This window comes from Mustela putorius, unplaced genomic scaffold (assembly GCF_011764305.1).
Source record: "Mustela putorius furo isolate JIRA1106 unplaced genomic scaffold, ASM1176430v1.1 tig00003845_pilon_pilon_pilon, whole genome shotgun sequence".
Classification (NCBI taxonomy): domain Eukaryota; kingdom Metazoa; phylum Chordata; class Mammalia; order Carnivora; family Mustelidae; genus Mustela; species Mustela putorius.
In genome coordinates, this window is record NW_025421998.1 from 62,770,032 (window position 1) to 62,787,732 (window position 17,701).

Here is a 17,701-nt window from a genome sequence, read left to right on the forward strand (position 1 = left end):
TTTGTCACAACTGCAAATTGTCCAGTCCACTCCAGACCTAGTAATCAGAAATTCTAAAATTCTAGGAGTTAAGACACAGGAATCTGTTTTAACAACCCCCTGGTGATTTTGCTACACCATAAGTTTGAGAATCAGCTATATTATTCTCCCGTATTGCCATTGAGTATGTTTATGATGAATGGGTTTTCTGCAGGAGGAAGAAAATTCCTGCAAGGAGAATTTCCTGCTGCATGTTGAACTAGGATGCCAAGGGTAGGTGTAAGACATGGCTGAATTTACTAGCCTTATAATTTTCAGTATTGACAGATCCTGGCCATTCCAATCTGGGCCAATTGTGTTACTGAGATAAATTTTCTAAGGCCAAGACTAGAAGCACTAACTGAAGAAAGCTGGAGAAAGAGTCAACCTGGCCTGCATTATGTATACTTTAAAGAGAGGGGTGGGACGCCTAGGTGGCTCAGTCCATTAAGCGTCAGCCTGTCATGATCCCAGGGTCCTAAGATGGGCCCCAACGTGGGGCTCCCTACTTAGCCTGCTCTTCCTTGCCCTCTGCCCCTCCCCCACTCATGTGCACACACGCCCACTATCGAATAAATAAAATCTTTAAAAAATTAAAAAAATTAAAATTAAAAAAAGAGGGGGAATCCCCAGGGAAAGTGGCATAAAGTAGGAATAAGGTGTTCCTGGGACCAAGAATGATGAAAGCAGCAACAGACAATGGTGAGGGAAGGACAGTTGCTCAGGAGCAAGATCTGGCTCTGCTTTGGCTTGGCAAAGAACAGACACCCTCCCCGGGCTGCAGGCCTACCCAACCTACTGAGCTGTCTCAGCTGCAGCGCAGTCAAAGGGACAAGTTCCCAGGTGGGCTGTGCTTAGCCAACGGAATGAAGATGTATATGGGGATGTGTGTAGCTGACCCAGTATTATCATCTCCATACCATTATAATTTTTCTGAATCTATTATTATGGAAATAATAATAGTCATGGGAAAATAGCAATAAGATGTAAGCAAGTTAAATACATGATTTTTCAATGTTATTACAGTGTATCTCACTATTAAAAAATAAGCAATCATGCCAGGGGTTTATGAACAGGGTTCTTTTGAGTGCAGGAAGGCCCAATATGCTTTATATTGTTCAGTTAAAAAATGAAAAAGAAATGGTGCAGACAAATGTTTATAGTATGTTAAAAAGAGAGAAAACATTTTTTCCATGATATAAAAATATTTCTGGATGACTTCACAAGAAATTGGTAACATTAGCCATGGAGGAAGGGAACTGAGTGGCTGGGAGAGAGAAGAGGATTTTTCCTCATTAAACAAACCTTATGAACCTTTTAAATTTGGACTGTGTAAGTATATTATGATTCAAAAGTAATGAATATTTTCTAAATAAATAAAATAATGAGCTTTTATTATCCTCACATACAGAGAAAAATCAAACCTGAAGTCTCTGGGAACTAAGTAGCGCCCTGGGTAGGGAAGGCTGCAGCAGCACCTGGAGCGTCCTCAGAGACTCATTCCCTTGGTCCCACCTCCCTGGCAGAGACAGCTTGAAGGAATCACAAACTGCAGGGATCAGCGGGAGGACCACACTGACAAAGCTCTCCTGCCTGACATCAGCCACTGTCCAGAGCAAGCGCCCAGAAAAGTACAACTCACCCTCCTGGGGTCACATCTCTGCTGGAAGGCAGGTGAGAATTCACATGCGGGACACCAAATACCCTGCTCTATCCTAGTCCTCCCGGATTGTACGTCTCTGGTCTTTGGCCGCAGTGTCTGATGTGGGAGAAGAGAATGTTGAAAAAGTCAAGTTGTTCAGTCCGAGTCTGAACTCTCATTTGACTTGGAAGACTTATGCCTTCGTTTTTTCTTCTTCTTCTTTTCCTTCTTCCTTTTCTTATGCTTTTCTTTCTTCTTCTTTTTCTTGTGTTTCTCTTTACTTGCTGAGGAACTGGAGCTGCTCCCATCCTCATCGGAGGTAGAATCCTCTAGTAACTGTTTCAACTGCTGTATCCTACACATAGAAGATTAACCAAAGAACATATTTAACTCAAAAAAAAAAAGGTAGATAAAAATTATATAAGGGCAGCAGTGAGGGTAAAAGACATCATGAATAACCACCTTACTGAAGACATTCATGTTTTCCCCATTCTTGTCCACACTGGTGCCTCTTTGACAGGACTGTACTCAGTGTATAAGACATTCTGTATTTTTTTCACTGTCCTAAATATTTCTGTCTGTTTTTCCAGTCCTTGCTACATAACTTTTAACAGATGCTTCCCGAGGCGCCTGGGTGGCTCAGTGGTTTAAAGCCTCTGCCTTTGGCTCAGGTCATGATCTCGGGGTCCTGGGATCAAGCCCTGCATCGGGCTCTCTGCTCGGCAGGGAGCCTGCTTCCTCCTCTCTCTCTGCCTGCCTCTCTGCCTACTTGTGATCTCTGTGTGTGAAATAAATAAATAGAATCTTTTAAAAAAAGAAATATTAAAACAAACAAACAAACAGGTGCTTCCCTTCCTTCATTAGCGCCCCCCAACCACTTCCAACCACTCAAGTTGGCCACTTGATAGTCTAGATAATCTATCTCTTTAACAATCAGAACTCCATTTAACTAGTTGGGGAAAATCAAACCCTCCACTTTCTTCATCCTATTCAGGTCTAAGGATAATTTTTTTTTTAAGATTTATTTATTTATTAGACAGAGATCACAAGTAGGCAGAGAGGCAGGCAAGCAGAGAGAGAGGGGAGGAAGCAGGCTCCCTGCTGAGCAGAGAGCCTGATGCGGGGCTCGATTCCAGGACCCTGGGATCATGACCTGAGCCGAAGGCAGAGTCTTTAACCCACTTAGCCACCCAGGCGCCCCTCTAAGGATAATTTTTAAGAAGAGCTCAGCTTGGGACGCCTGGGTGGCTCGGTTGGACGACTGCCTTCGGCTCAGGTCATGATTCCGGAGTTCTGGGATCAAGTCCCGCATCAGGCTCCCAGCTCCACGGGGAGTCTGCTTCTCCCTCTGACCTTCTCCTTGCTCATGCTCTCTCTCACTGTCTCTCTCTCAAATAAATAAATAAAATATTTAGGGGAAAAAAAATAGCTCAGCTCTGTAAAGACACTGGAGAAGATAAACTAAGTTACAACTGTCAACATCAACTATCAGGTGTGAGCAGGCAGGACCAAGCCCACTGCTTTAAGCTAACCCAAGTGAAATGAAGCTGGCCTACAGGTTCCCTACCCACTGGCCTTTCCTGTGATGACTCCTGCCTTCCAAATAGTTCACAGTTGAAGTACCATAGTCACCAAACCACTCATCTAATACTAGAACGGTTGTTTCCAACTTTATATATATAATTTCAGACTTTAAGGGGGTATTGTTAGCACCAGGGCCATCTCACTTTACATCCTTTTCATGTCTTTTATTCTCTCATATGATGTCATACATGGGATCTTCCTGTGCCTTGAGGATGAGAAAAGGTTAAGGTTGCGTTAGGTTCCATGCATTACTAGTTAAATAAAAATTAAATCCATATTTGACTGAAACCAGTTTTTTTTTCCTATTTGGTATAATTTTATATTTAACATGTTCTAATCCTTCCTAAGGGTTATTATCACTGCAAACCTGCTGAGGGCTGTGACAAAGGACTTTCTAATTAGAAAAATATAGATTATAATTGAAATATCCTTTATAAGAACATAAGAACATACTTCTCCCACTCCCCCTGCTTGTATTCTCTCTCTTGCTGTCTCTCTGTCAAATAAATAAATGAAATCTTTTAAAAAAACAAACAAACAAGTGGGGCACCTGGGTGGCTCAGTTGGTTAAATGTCCAACTCTAAATCTAAAAAAAAAAAAAGAAAAAAAAATCTCAGCTTAGGTATTGATCTCGAGGTTGTGAGTTCAAGCCCTGCAAGACAAACTAAAACCTACTGGGGCATTTGGGTGGCTCAGTCAGTTGGTTTCTGCTCAGGTCATGAACTCATGGGTTATGAGATTGAACCCCACATTGGGTTCCGCACTCAGTAGGGAGTATGCGTGAAAATTCTCCCCTCTGTCCCTCCCCCAACTTGTGTGCACATGTACACACACTCTCTTTCTCTCTCTCAAAGTAAATAATCTTTTAAAAAGACCCTATTACCTCCTTTCCTGGGGAGGTACTATTAACATTTGATCTCTTTCTTTCAATCATTATTAGTAATTTATGAAAAACTATAATCCTCTTATATACACAACTCTATTGTTTTTCATTGTCTTTGTATTTTCCCATAACATTACGTTTTTTTTTTTTTTTAAGATTTCATTTATTTATTTGAGAGCGAAAGAAAGCACAAGCAGGGTGTAGGAAGAAGCAGACTCCCTAGTGAGCAGGCAGCTATATGTGGGGCTAGATTTCAGGACCCTGGGATCATACCTGAGCTGAAGGCAGATGCTTAACCAACTGAGCCACCCAGGTGCCTGACATTATGTCCTCTAAAACATAATTCCTGGGGCACCTGGCTGGCTCAGTCAATAAAGTATGCAACTCTTGATTTCAGGGTTGTGAGTTCCAGCCCCTGGCTGGGTGTAGAGATTACTTAAAAATAAAATCTCAAAATATGTAAATAATAATTTCTAATGACTAAGTAATCTGCATTTACAGAAATTTATGTTGATATGTTGGACTATTAAGTTTACCATTTTTCTTTTGTTTCCATTGTTTTAATCATAAATTATAAGAATTATCCTTATATATATATCCTTATTCATAAACAGTTATGTACATATTGATTTTTCTCTTATATCCTTAAATTTCTTAAATGGGAATTTTGAGCCAAAAAAATACAATTATCTTCAAAGTTTTTGAGATTTACCACCAAACTGTATTTTACATAGTATCTATAAAAACTGACATTCCACCTAGGTTATTAAATAATTTCGGATTATTAAATAATTATTAAATAATTAATATTAAATAATTCCAGATAATTAAAGCCATAATGTTTTAAATGACTTTTTTTAAAAAGAGTTTATTTATTTGAGAAAGAGAGAGAGAGCATGAGCCGGGGGAGGGGCAGAAGGAAAGGGAGAAACAGACTCTCCACTGAGCAGGGAGACTGATGTGAGGCTCAATTCCAGGACCCTGGGATCACGATCTGAGCTGAAGGCAGATGCTTAACAAACTGAGCCACCCAGTTGCCCCACAATATTTTTTTTTAAAGATTTTATTTATGTATTTGACAGACAGAGATCATAAGGAGGCAGAGAGGGGGAGGACACCGAGCAGAGAGCGCGATGCGGGGCTCGATCCCAGAACCCCAGGACCATGACCCAAGCTGAAGGCAGAGGCTTTAAACTACTGAGTCACCCAAGCACCCCTGCCCCACAATGTTTTAAATGTCTTAAAAACTTTAGTGAATGTTGGCCCCAGTTTGATATATGCTGATAATCTCAGTATACTTAGACATTATTAAAATAAAGTAAGGGAATGATATACTATTTTACTGTCAACTAAAGAGCATATACAATTTATATAACACTTATAGCTTATAATTTCTTTATTTATTTAAATTAAATTTAATTTATTTATTTGACAGAGATCACAAGCAGGCAGAGAGAGAGAGAGGGAAGCAGGCTCCCTGTCGAGCAGAGAGCCCGATGCAGGGCTTGATCCCAGGACCCTGAGATCATGACCAGAGCTGAAGGCAGAGGCTCAACCCACTGAGCCACCCAGGTGCCCTTCTAGCTTATAACTTAAAGACATCTAGTCTTTAAAGACTGGGAAACGAAAACCCTCATGAAAACTCATGAAACATGAGTTTTTATATAAGTTAAAACAAGTGATTGAATAATTCACAAAGTCTGCTTTAGAAAAAGAATCATTCCCAAAGTATAAACAAATAACACTTTAATAAAAAGTTAGTTTTTTGTTAACTGTCACACAAATGTAATTTAATAAGAGATGTAGTCAACACCAGATACTCTGGCGAAAAAGCTTCTGCGAATGTATTTTACGTGAACTTCCAGTTCACTGATTACTGCCTGTTTCATTAATATCTACTATTTCTGAGAAATGTAAATTGACAAGGTGGGGTTCTACTTCCTACTCTGAACTGTTCTAACTTCTGGTTGCCTTTGATAAAAAAAGGGCATTCTTTGTCGCCTGTTCGGTGACCCTACTGTTTACACCGCCAACCTAAAAACAAAGGAAAAAGGGAAATATGTCTGTAAGATAACAATTTCATTTAATGAAGATGAAGTATCAGTAGATCATTTTAAAGTTTTTCTTCACTAAACTCCAATTCTAAAAGCAAATGCAATGAGTGGATAAACCATGTAAGATCCTAGGAAATAAAGGGGAACTAATTGCTTCCCCAAATAATATTTATTCATGTAGCTTTAGGAATAAATATCACCTCACCAGATAGGTATTAAGTAATCCAATGTAAAAGTACTATAGAGTGAAATTGTTTTTAGGCTGTAGCTTATAGTATTTTTCAAAGGGGAGGTCTCTTCTATTCATCAAGAGACTCTTGATTCTCATTTACAATTTTAGACACTAGAGCAAATAACTTCTTTCTCTGATTGAGTAAATAACTACAAAAAAATCCCTCACCTTTAATTAAAACAAATCAGAAATTATCTTACAATGTTAATTCCATTAGCACTCTAATATAGCCTCACCTGCTGAATAGGTGAACCTGTCCTTTGTAAAAAGGTTTATTATTAGAAGAAGCCGGCCCTGATGAGGAACTGGGAGGAGGCATAATAAGAAAATGCACACACACATTCCTGGGCAAAAGAGGGAAACACACACCTTCATGGAATTTCAGGGACTACAGACTTGGCATCAGGCATTGATGTGGGAAAAATGAAGTGGTGAAAAAAGCAGGAATGGGTGAGATCCTTGTTACTTCCCTCACCTGTTTTCATCCTCTCAAAACCATCTGGATTTGAGGCAATCAGGAAGTCATATGAGTGGTGAGCTAAGTGAGACCCTCTGTTTTTGGACATTAAGGAACTCCAACCAAGGAAGTCAGGAAGCAAGAAACAGGAGTAAGATCAGCCAGGTTTGCTCTGTGTTGACAGGTACTCAAAGTATGAAGTGAAAGAGAAGGGATGTTCCCTTTTAATTCTGAGGGTTGGATACAGGAAACCATTAAAAAAGAATGAAATCTGGAGATTCTTTGTTGATTGCCTCTGAGCTGTCCCGGTCTTTAACTCCCCAGACATTTAAAGTTCAGGAAAGAAGGATTATACTCCTTCAAACCAAAGTTCTTGGTGTTCAGAATTCTGTTACTGTTAAAGGAAAGGTGATTCTTGTTATTCAAAATGCAGTCATGGGCAAGCAAAATCAGCAACACACGGGAGACTGTTAGAAATGCATAGTGTTAGACCCATCCCAGAAATGCGGAAACACACAAGAATTTTAAGATTAGTTGGTGATTCATAGACATATTAAAGTTTGAGAACCACTGTTCTAGATAACACCACAATCAGTAAAATCAATGAAAGGATGTACATGTACATGTGTCTTTTACCCCATTTGGGATGAGTCAAAATTTTGTGGGGCCTGAGTTTAAATTATGGTGGGGGTTCTTTAGGGAAAAAAAAATATCTTGCTTTGGCAAATTTCACAAAATTATATGACCATATCAACACATCATTATGTCCCCTGCAGGCCCCTGAAAATTAGAAGTGAGTAAAACTGGCTATGGTCCCAATCCAGACTTATTTTCCAAGTCAATGCAAATAACAATAAAATGGTAATTGAAATGGAGGCACGTAAGTGGTACAGTTTGTTAAGCATCTGACTCTTGGTTTTGGCTCAGGTCATGAGCTCATGTGTTGTAAAATCAAGCCCTGGGTAGGGCTCTGGGCGAGCAGGTAGTCTGCTTCAAGAGTTTATCTTTCTGCTCCTCTTCCCCCACTTAACCATGCTCATTCCCATTCTCTAAAATAAATAATGTGAGTAACCACCTCATAAGACAGAGCAGTGGTTTTCAAACTTAAAAAAAACAAAAAAACAAAAAAACCACAAACCTGTAGATTTCCAAGTAAAGATGACAAACTAAACACATTTTTACTTGCTTTAATTCTCTTCCTGACATCCCATAAAAATGACAATGAATAAGATTCTTTTCAAAAGGAACAAGCCAGGAAGCACTTCAAGAATGCCCAGTGCTCTATAAAAGCACTGGAAATAGTTGTAAACTTGCCCAAATCAACTTATTTGAAACTCTAGAAATTAACCAAAGGTTTGCCACAATCTGAGGAGCATTCATTCAAGAAAAGCTAGTGAAGTTTGGTAAGAACAGCAGGATTTCTGGCATTTTAACCAGACCTACTCCCAGCCCTCTCTCCTGATCTCCATAATAATCTTAAAAACCAACAGCCTTGCAACCATGACAGCTATGAAAAGCAAGAGTCCTCAACCCTCAAGGGGGTAAGACCAGGTTACGAGCCCCCTAAAAAACCCTAATCCCAGAGCATAGAGCCACACTGACAGCATGTTGTTGCTATGTAACCAGTCATACAGCTCTTCCTAAAGCCCAATCCCTCAGGATATTTGTTGAAAACAACCACCTGGAATTGTTTAACATCATAGTTGCCAATGGCTGTGATATCATTTGATAAACAGGAACCCAGCTAAAAATGTAAAAGATCTGGGGAGTGGGATGTCCATAGAGGGCTTTCAAAAATTCTGACACAATCCTGGGAAGCTAGAAGGCTGTGTCCATGTGCCAACATCTGTTACATTCTGTTTTTTTGATTAATACTCATCCTAATGGGTATGAGGTGATATTTTGCTGTAGATTTGATTTGTATTTCCTTAATGATTACTGATACTGAGAATCGTTTCATGAGCTTACTGGATATCTATATGCCTTCTTTAGAGAAATGTCTATTCAAGTCCTTTACCAAATTTTAATCAGATTGTCTCTTCATTATTTTTAGGAGTTCTTTATATATTATAGATATAATCCTTTATGAGATATGATTTGCAAATATTTTCTCCCATTCTGAAAGCTGCCTTTTTACTCTATTGATAATGTTTTTATTCACAAAATTTTGAAGTCAAATTTGTCCCTTTTTTTGGTTGTTGCTTGTACCTTTGGTGTTTGATCCAAGAAATCACTGCCAAATCCAATTTTGTACAGCTTTGCCCTATGTTTTCTAAGAGACTTTATAGTTTTAGGTCTTACACTTGTCTTTGATCCACTTAAGGTTAAATTTTGTATATGGTATTAGATAAGGGTGCAACTCATTCTTTTGCATGGGAATAACTATTCTTTTTTTTTTTTTTTTTTTAAGAAAGACTGTCCTTTCCCCATTTAATGGTCTTGGCTCCAACATAACAAGAGATCATAACAAAAAAGATGACTCAACATACAGGAAACAGAAGATTCAACAGAGGAAAGAAGCTAAGGGAAACTTAGCTTGACACTAAGACACTAAGATGGTGTCTTAATTCAGGGCTCCCCTAACACAAAATAGGAATTTATTTTCTCACAGTGCTGGACACTGGAAATCTCCAATTTGGATGCCAACAAGGTTGTTTTCTGATGATTACTCTACTGACTTGTAGACAGCTATGTCCTCTCATAGCGTGTCTTCACACTGGAGACAGCAAGCTCTCTGGTCTCTTCTTAAGAGGGACTAACACATTGGGCACCTGGGTGGCTCAGTGGGTTAAGCCGCTACCTTCGGCTGGGGTCATGATCTCAGGGTCCTGGGATCGAGTCCCGCATAGGGCTCTCTGCTCGGCAGGGGGCCTGCTTCCCTCTCTCTCTCTCTGCCTGCCTCTCTGCCTGCTTGTGATGTCTCTCTGTCAAATAAATAAAATAAAAAATCTTAAAAAAAAAAAAAAAAAGAGGGACTAACACATCATCAGAGCCATCCTCATCATTCATCTAATCCTAATCACTACCCAAAGACCCCATCTCCAAATACCATCCCACTGGAGATTAGGGCTTCAACATATGAATTTTTACAGGGACGCAAACATTCAATTCAAAACCCAAAGTGAAGGGAGATCTCTGGATGACAAGCATGGGAGCAACCATTGTCAAAGGATGAAATTAACAGAATGCCTTAAGCATGTGAAGGTCTTAAGACTGAACCTTTAGAACAATTGGAGTAAAAATCAGTACATGGAAGCCAAAAACAATAACAGAATAAAACAAAATGCACACATGCACACACAAATACCAAAAAACAAGACAACCATTAATCCAGGGGAAAGGAGGGAAGTCTTCAGGATGCATGAAATGAAAAGTAATCAGTTTACTATATGATTCAGCTCTGGATATTATCATAATGAAATAAACATCAAAGACTTATCTAACCAAAATTATGAAAAAACCATTTTGGGGAAGATGGGATATAATAAGGGTAGATGTGTGTGGTAAGACCAGGAGAGAGCTAAATTCTCATCTTCCATTGTACAATGTCAACAAATAACACCTAAACCTGAAAAATCAATAAATATGTGATCTTAGACATATGAGATAAATATCAAAATAAAGTAAAAAAAAATCTATAAATGGAAATGGAGAAAAAGAGACTGGAAACTATTTTAATTACGTGTATGAAGAATCTTTGGACAAACAAATGTCTTTAAAAGGTAGCAGTACCCTTTCTTCAAATACCATCTTATGCTAGGTGAAAAGTGTTGCGGCCCTGGTGGGGTGGGAGCATGCAAGAACAACACACCATTGTGGACCCACCCTCTGGGTTCACAGCTCTTTCCAGGTTACATGGTTGAAACCTTAACACCACTGATACGGGGGTGTGGTGGTGAATGATGATGCAAGACCCAAAGGGACCTGCCTTCCAATACATCCCTTGTCCTTCCTGGCATTTCTACTACGGAATATCCTTTTTCTTACTGGAGTATTGCCGAAGAGTGAACTCCAAAGGCAGCTATGGTCCTGTGGGCGACCACTGACTGCCCTTGGAGTCAGAAGCTCTGGAGTTAAAGCTCTCCTCTACCTCTTACCTCAAACTACTAACACATATGCAGATCTGCTTCCTTAACTATAAAACAGAGATTATGCCTTGACTTAACAGGGCTGCGGTGACAACAAATTAAACAACAAAAAAAGTAAACACGCTTTGTAAATCGTGGTGTATAACTTGCGTGTACAGAAGAGTGTTACTTGCAACTCTCCTGTACTCACGCTGCATAACTTTGACTTCTTTCTCCAGTGGCATCCAAAGTCCTTTTGTTGGTGCGTGAGCCAGAAATTCCCTGGCATTTTCATTGCCTGGTACATCTGGTATACAGTCTTCTGGCTTAGTCTCAGCTTCCTAAAAAACGAAACAGCGTGTACACGACATGGCAAAAAAGCCCAGGAATTCTCTCCTACCTGCTTCAGAACACAGCACTGCCTGGCTTTCTCATGGGCTGGACATGCCCATGTCATCCTAAGTGACCCTCTCAAGTACTAGAAAGAAAGACAAATTATACCTGACAGAAAAAACCAGAAATAAATGTACCAGAAGAATTATGTCATGAAAATGATTTAAAATGATATTACTAGTATCGTTCACTCAAGAATGATTTGTGAGCTCCAAATCCTGATTCTAGATTACAAAAATTAGATTCAGATCACAAACTTTTCTGCTACCTTAAAGGCCTTGTGGAATAAAGCAAAGTACAGAGTTAAACAAGATTTTTTAAAATAATAAAAATAACATGTTAAACTAAAAACAATTATCCCTTGGAAACCACTGTTACATTTTATAATCTCATATCTGCTGTATTTATGAAGTGTGTTTTACCACCAAATAACTTCGTTACACAATTAAGGTGCTTTTTTTTTTAACCATCTGATTGTTTTCAGTTCCCATGAATATTAAATTTATAATGGAAGAAGGTTTTGTAACAATCTTTTCTTTTCATTGAATGTGAGCAAGAAGAAAGCTGTTCTGGCCTCCACCGAGCCCTCTAGGTCTTCCTTCTGCAGAGAGACTGAACTCTGGGGCCAGGTGCTGCCAGGGGTGGCGGTGGACAGGGGGGTGTCCTGCACCAGAGGCTGGACCAGGAGACCTTCCAGTTTCCCCAGAGACTACTGTTCTCTGAGCTAATGATACTCAGGAAACCAGCAGCAAGTCAGAGAAGGAGCATAGCTGTGAGAAGATGCAGCCACAGCGAGAGAGAGGGAGGGAGAAGGGGACTGAGCGCCGAGGAACATGCGGGCCTGCCACTGTTTCTTAGGGAACAGACACACGGCTGGTTACCTTTCTACAAAGGCACAGGCTGCACACAGAAAGCCCAAAGTGTATGAACCGACTGGCATCTGCAGGACGAAGCAGGGTTCCATAAAAGGACGTTCAAAATCACATGCAACAAGTTTTCATAACAAGGTACTGAGCCTGAGCACTGAGTCAAATATGTCTAAGAGGATGACCAAACGCACAAACTTCACACTGACCTTGATAAGCCCAGGAGGAGGTTTTTCATAACTAGAAATGAAAAGAAAAAAACATCATCAATCATGTTAACAGGAATGTAACACATTTTAGTGAGCAAAAAGCAACTGTAGGCCAAAATAAAAAGGATATTTTTAGTAAAACCTTAAAAGTACATTAAATCGAAAGCAGTTAATAAAATATGCCCAGCAGTCAGAGATCCCATATAAATAAACTGATGCTATACCATATCCTGCAGAGATCCAGAGCTGAAATTCACTGAGGTAATAACTAGGTGTCGGAGCACAGTGACTTTATTGTTGAAGAAGAGAAAGCAAGAGATTGCAGGGGAAATGTCCAAGAAGACCTGTGAGCTAATCATGGTTCCAAACTGTCACAGCTGTCAGGTTATTTACCTAGCAAAACATCCACTTACTCAACACTGAAGAGGTGCATGGGGGAGGAGGTTAAGAAGTCTTTTCTAACTTGGTTGGGGGCAGCATGAGTGGGGGAGGCAGGAGGGACTGTTGGAAGGGAAGGAAATGGAGTTGATCTGTCCTAGAGGCTTCCTCTCTCATTTCCCTGCAGATCCTGGTTCAAATCCTGCCCACCACCCTGCCTGCAGAGTGAGCCATCTGCTCCTCAGCTCTCTGACAGCCTCACTGGACCCAGGGTCCAGCACCCTTGCCCGGTGCCTGATGACAGGCAGCATTCAGCAAGAATGCTGCTAGAGTAAGCAGGGAATGGACTTTTCCTTTGAGCTCTCAGACCACCCCCGCCAAGGGAACATATACAACATGCCTATGCAACCAATTCATTTTCACTTCCCATTACTCTGCCGGAATTGCCCCAAAAGGCTTCTGGACTCCAAATCTGGATAATTAGTACCAAATGCTCATGTTCACTTTTCAGTGCTGACCCACTTCTAGCTAGAACATACACCACGTGGGTGTTTATTTGGCTTTTAACTGTGAATGCCTATGGGACCATGAAGGAAAATAAGAATGAAAAAAAGAAATGTGATAACCAAACATCCTGGGTCCATTTAGCACCCCCACAAAGAACATTTTACTGAGGACATCTGGGCATAGCAGCTGGCTTAAAATTGTGAAAAGATTCTAGAAACTTGGAAATGTGAGAGATTCAACATTGCTGCACCCAGATGGTGAAGCAAGGGTGAGTAATTAGGTGTTCTATAATGAACAGATTTACATTTATGAACAGATACACATCAATAAATCTTTAAAAAGTGAATTATATATTGACATGGGGCAAGCTCCATAACAGTTTAAATTAAAAAAAAAAAAAAAGTGGGGGGAGGAGATATGAAACAAAACAATTTGGTGAGCTTCTATTTGTGTGCATGGGAAGAAAGAGACTATATATGGCCACACAGATACATACCTTTTAGGTACCTCTAAAGGATAGCAAAGAAACTAATTACATGCTTGCCCCTAGGGAAAGGAACTAAGGATAATAAATGGAAGAAATCTTTGTTTTTCATTCTATTCAAATCTACATGCATTAACTTGCAAAATGCTTTTTAATTGCAAAAGAAAATGAAATCAGTGGTAACTACATTACAGCTCTGTCGGTATAAACACAGGTTAATATATTTTTGAAAGAAAAACCAAGGTAACTGAGGACTAAGAAAGAAAAATGGAGCCAAAAATATGCTATTAAGAGTTCATATCTGCTATAGAGTTATATTTGCTAGATTTCTATTTTAATAATGCTATTTCTGTAATAGTTTGAGGAATATAACCTCCATTCTAGCCCTAACTTGATATTTTCCTACTAGAAAAAAAGAGTGGGTACAATAGGCAAAACTAAATTTGATATTCAGGTAGTATTAAAGATTCCATATAAAAGCTTACTCCTTGTAGAAGTAATCAAATATTGTGCTAGGCATGTTGTTAGGTACTAGAAGGGAGAACTATGGGCATAAGGATATAACTAGTTAAATCCAAAAAACATATAAAATGAAAACTGCTCCCAGGATACATGGGTGGCTCAGTTGGTTAGGCATCTGCCTTCGACTCAGATCATGATCCCAGGGTCCTTGCTCAGCGGGGGCCCTGCTTCTTTTTCTGCCTGCTGGCCCCCCACCCCCGCTTGTGCATGTACACACACACGCTCTCTCTGACAAATAAAATAAAATAAAGAAAACTGCACTCAGAAATGACAATACATCTTTATAATTGTCCTGATACAAGGAAATAATCTAACTTCTTGGAGTAGGTAGAATTCTAGCAAGAGAATTTTTCAGTTTTAAATCAGTGTTAATGTGAATCCTGCAGAAGGAAAGTGAGGCAGGGTAGAAACCTCATGGGCTTTGGAGGTAAAAACCTTTAGTTTGAATTACGATTCATTCTCACTGTATACTTTGGGCAACTGACTTATCCCACACACTTCACAATGCTGGCTTCAGTCCTTTGCTGAAGACAAGTCCATGCTCTCAAGAACCTTATGAGGCACCTCCGGACTGGAGCACTAGCATCACAGAGGCCAAGATCTGGGGCAACAGAGGTGGAAGAAAACAGCTTGGCAGGGAGTAAATAACAAATGCCATGAGTCTCTAATCTGGAGTTTTTCTGAGCAGAGGAGGATCTGCCCCATGAAGACTACATAGTAAACAACTAGGCATGAATAGATTTAGCTTCTAAGGTGTGGTACAGTGATTTTCCAAAGCAAATGCTTAAAATATTTTCCAACACAACATGGTGACAATGTTGTGGAGAACAATGGAAACTGCACAAATTGGAGAAATGATATAGTTCATCTGCAGCCATTCATTTAAAATACTGATGCCATGGCTTTTGCACAAAGACCAAAGGGAGTTTGGTAGTAGTCTATGAATCCAATAATCCAGTAATACATCCTATGAGCCACAGGAGTTGTACAAAAACAACATATGGCCAATTAAACAGAAATCCAAATTCCTGAAAAATATGTAATTGTTATTGCCAAGATGAAAAGGAGTGTGATGGAACTACACATTGTGAAATCTTTAGCAATCACATTCCCTAAAAAATCCCATTTACAACTGTTCTCATAAATATAAAGGAAGGTAGTTGATGGCTCAAGGGTCACACTGAAAAGAGCAGGCCAGCCTCCAACAATGCAATGCATTTTGTGTCAAAGCTCCCAGGTTAATTATAAAGAATCTGAGTCCTTTGCGGACTATTCCTTACATCATCATCATCTTAGCTTAGGTAATGCGAGCGTTACCTAAATAGAATCGAAGAATGTATGGAAGAACTCCGTGAGCACCAATCTTACAAGTCGGCCAGCTAACTACAGAAAGACAGAATCACAGAAAAGAACTGGAAGGTCAGGACTCCACCTCCTACCTGAGGTTTCAGTCTCCTTTCCAATCCGCCCTCCTCCCGCGGCTTCCAGACTCTCTCCCTGATCCCGCTGGAGCTGGGGGCGCACCGCGCCCCTTTCGGTTGCTGACCAGCAACCCCAGGAGACTCTGGTCCTAATTCTTTTGGCTGAGCTGGAATTGGCCTCTTTGTAGCCCCCACCCGTCTTGCTGGTAAAAGCCCTCAGGACTAAAGAGAACAAGTCTCCACTCTTCCGTCTTTGGGATCTTTAGGGACAGGTCCGTCACCCCATTCTCCAGCCCTGCCCTCCCCACCGCACTAACGGTAGAGGACGGCGTGTTCTCTTCCCTTCTCAGCCGCAGATGAAGGGAATGGGTTATCCGGTGCCCGGCGGGCCCCGTGAACCGACCACCCTGAAAGGGCAGGACGGCAGCGCTCACCGCACCTGCCGCGTGTTCAGTCCCCAATTCCCCACCCAGCGACCACGGAGTGCCGCACGGTCCTCAGCGCCAAGCAGAGCCGCGGCCGCACGACCTCGGGCGGGGAGTAAAGCCCGAGCTCCCCTGCCGGGCCAGGCCGCTCGGCGCGCCGGGGGAACGGCCCTTCCCTCCCCGCGGAGGCGCGACTGCAAGTCCGGGCGCCAGCGCCGCACGGGTCCCCGGGAACCCAGCCTCCCGCGCCCCCGCGGCGCCGGCTCACCGCGACCCAGCGCCTCTCGGAGGAGCGGGGGCGGCGGGAACTCACAAGGACTCCAGGTGCTTGAGCTGCTGCAGCTGCTGCGCGTCGTGCCGCCGCCGCTTCTGCTCCCGGCGCCGCTGCAGCTCCTGCTCGGCCGGCTCCCGCGGCCGCCGCACTCCCCCGGCCCCCGCATCGTCGCGCCCCGGCCGGGACGACATCGCGGCCCGCCGGGTGAGGTGGCGCGGCGGCGCACCTCAGGCGGCAGAGGCGGCGAAGACGGCACTTCCTTCACGCCGCGGCCGGCCGGGCCTGCAGCGCCCCCTCCCGCCGCCCGCGTAGGGCCCGCTGTCCCCGCCGAAGCCTCGTGGTCCCCGCCTCCCGTCAGGCCTCCCCGCCGCCTCCCGTGTAGCGGCCCCAAGTCCGCGCTGGAAGCTCCCGGGCCCCGCCGCTAGGCCGACCCGGGTCGGAGCGCGCCCCCTGGCGGCGGCCGCGAGCTGGGCGGTGGAGGCCTGCGGGACGGCCGGGGAGCCCCGCCCCCTCGCGCGCGCCCCTCCCCTGGGAGGACCCGGGGACCCGAACCCGGTGGCTTTGCAGCCCCCCTGGCTAGACACTGGCTGTGCTACTTGGTGCTGGGATTCACCCAGCTTTGAAGAAAGTAAGACACCTCAGAGTAATTCTCTGATTTTCCAGCGCTTGGTTAAGACAGAGCCAGCCTGCAGTCTATCTTGACAAGGTTTGGGTGCCGCGCGGAAGGCTGTAGACACTGAGCGCTTTTTATGTGCTCGTCACTGAGCTGAGCCAGTAAGAAAAGTTGATTTAATCTTTAAAAACTTACTAAGCGCAGTTATTACCCGTATGTATTACCCTTCTTTTATAGATAAAGAGACCGAGAGAGTTAAATAACATGCCTAAGGATGTCGCAGTATAAGTCATGGAGCCAGGCTGCGAATTGTTAAAAGTGCTTAACTAGGCTGTATTTTGTAAATGCATATATGTGAAGTTCCGCTCAGTATTTTAGCTTTAACATAATGGAGGAAACCACAAAAGAAGTAAAAGTAACAGGATAGGGAATATTCCCCTCAAATGTGGCGTTCAATATGTAATACTTAAAATATATAAGGACCTCCTTCATATTTATTAGAAAAAATCCAAATGAACCAAAACACAAAGGCTATGAACAGAAACACATGTTACACTGACGTGTCCCAGAGCTTGGAAATCTGGTTTCCCTCTGAAAGTGAACTGTTGCATGAACCAATCCAGTTGTTGGGCCAATAAGTGGCCTGTAAATGTCTTGCAAGATGTTTCCAT

At 42.1% G+C, this 17,701-nt stretch overlaps 1 protein-coding gene across 1 annotated transcript; it reads right to left on the minus strand.

Annotated features, from left to right (window-relative positions):
* Window positions 1–1,750: 1,750 nt before the first annotated feature.
* On the minus strand, window positions 1,751–17,701 carry LOC101694533 (transcription factor GATA-6-like). The gene is made up of 5 exons (XM_045089741.1): window positions 17,591–17,701; window positions 16,412–16,838; window positions 12,407–12,437; window positions 11,150–11,279; window positions 1,751–2,015 (listed from the first exon to the last, which is right to left on the minus strand). The coding sequence occupies exons 1-5, from the start codon at window positions 17,699–17,701 to the stop codon at window positions 1,971–1,973; spliced, it is 744 nt and encodes a 247-aa protein (XP_044945676.1). The 3' UTR covers window positions 1,751–1,970.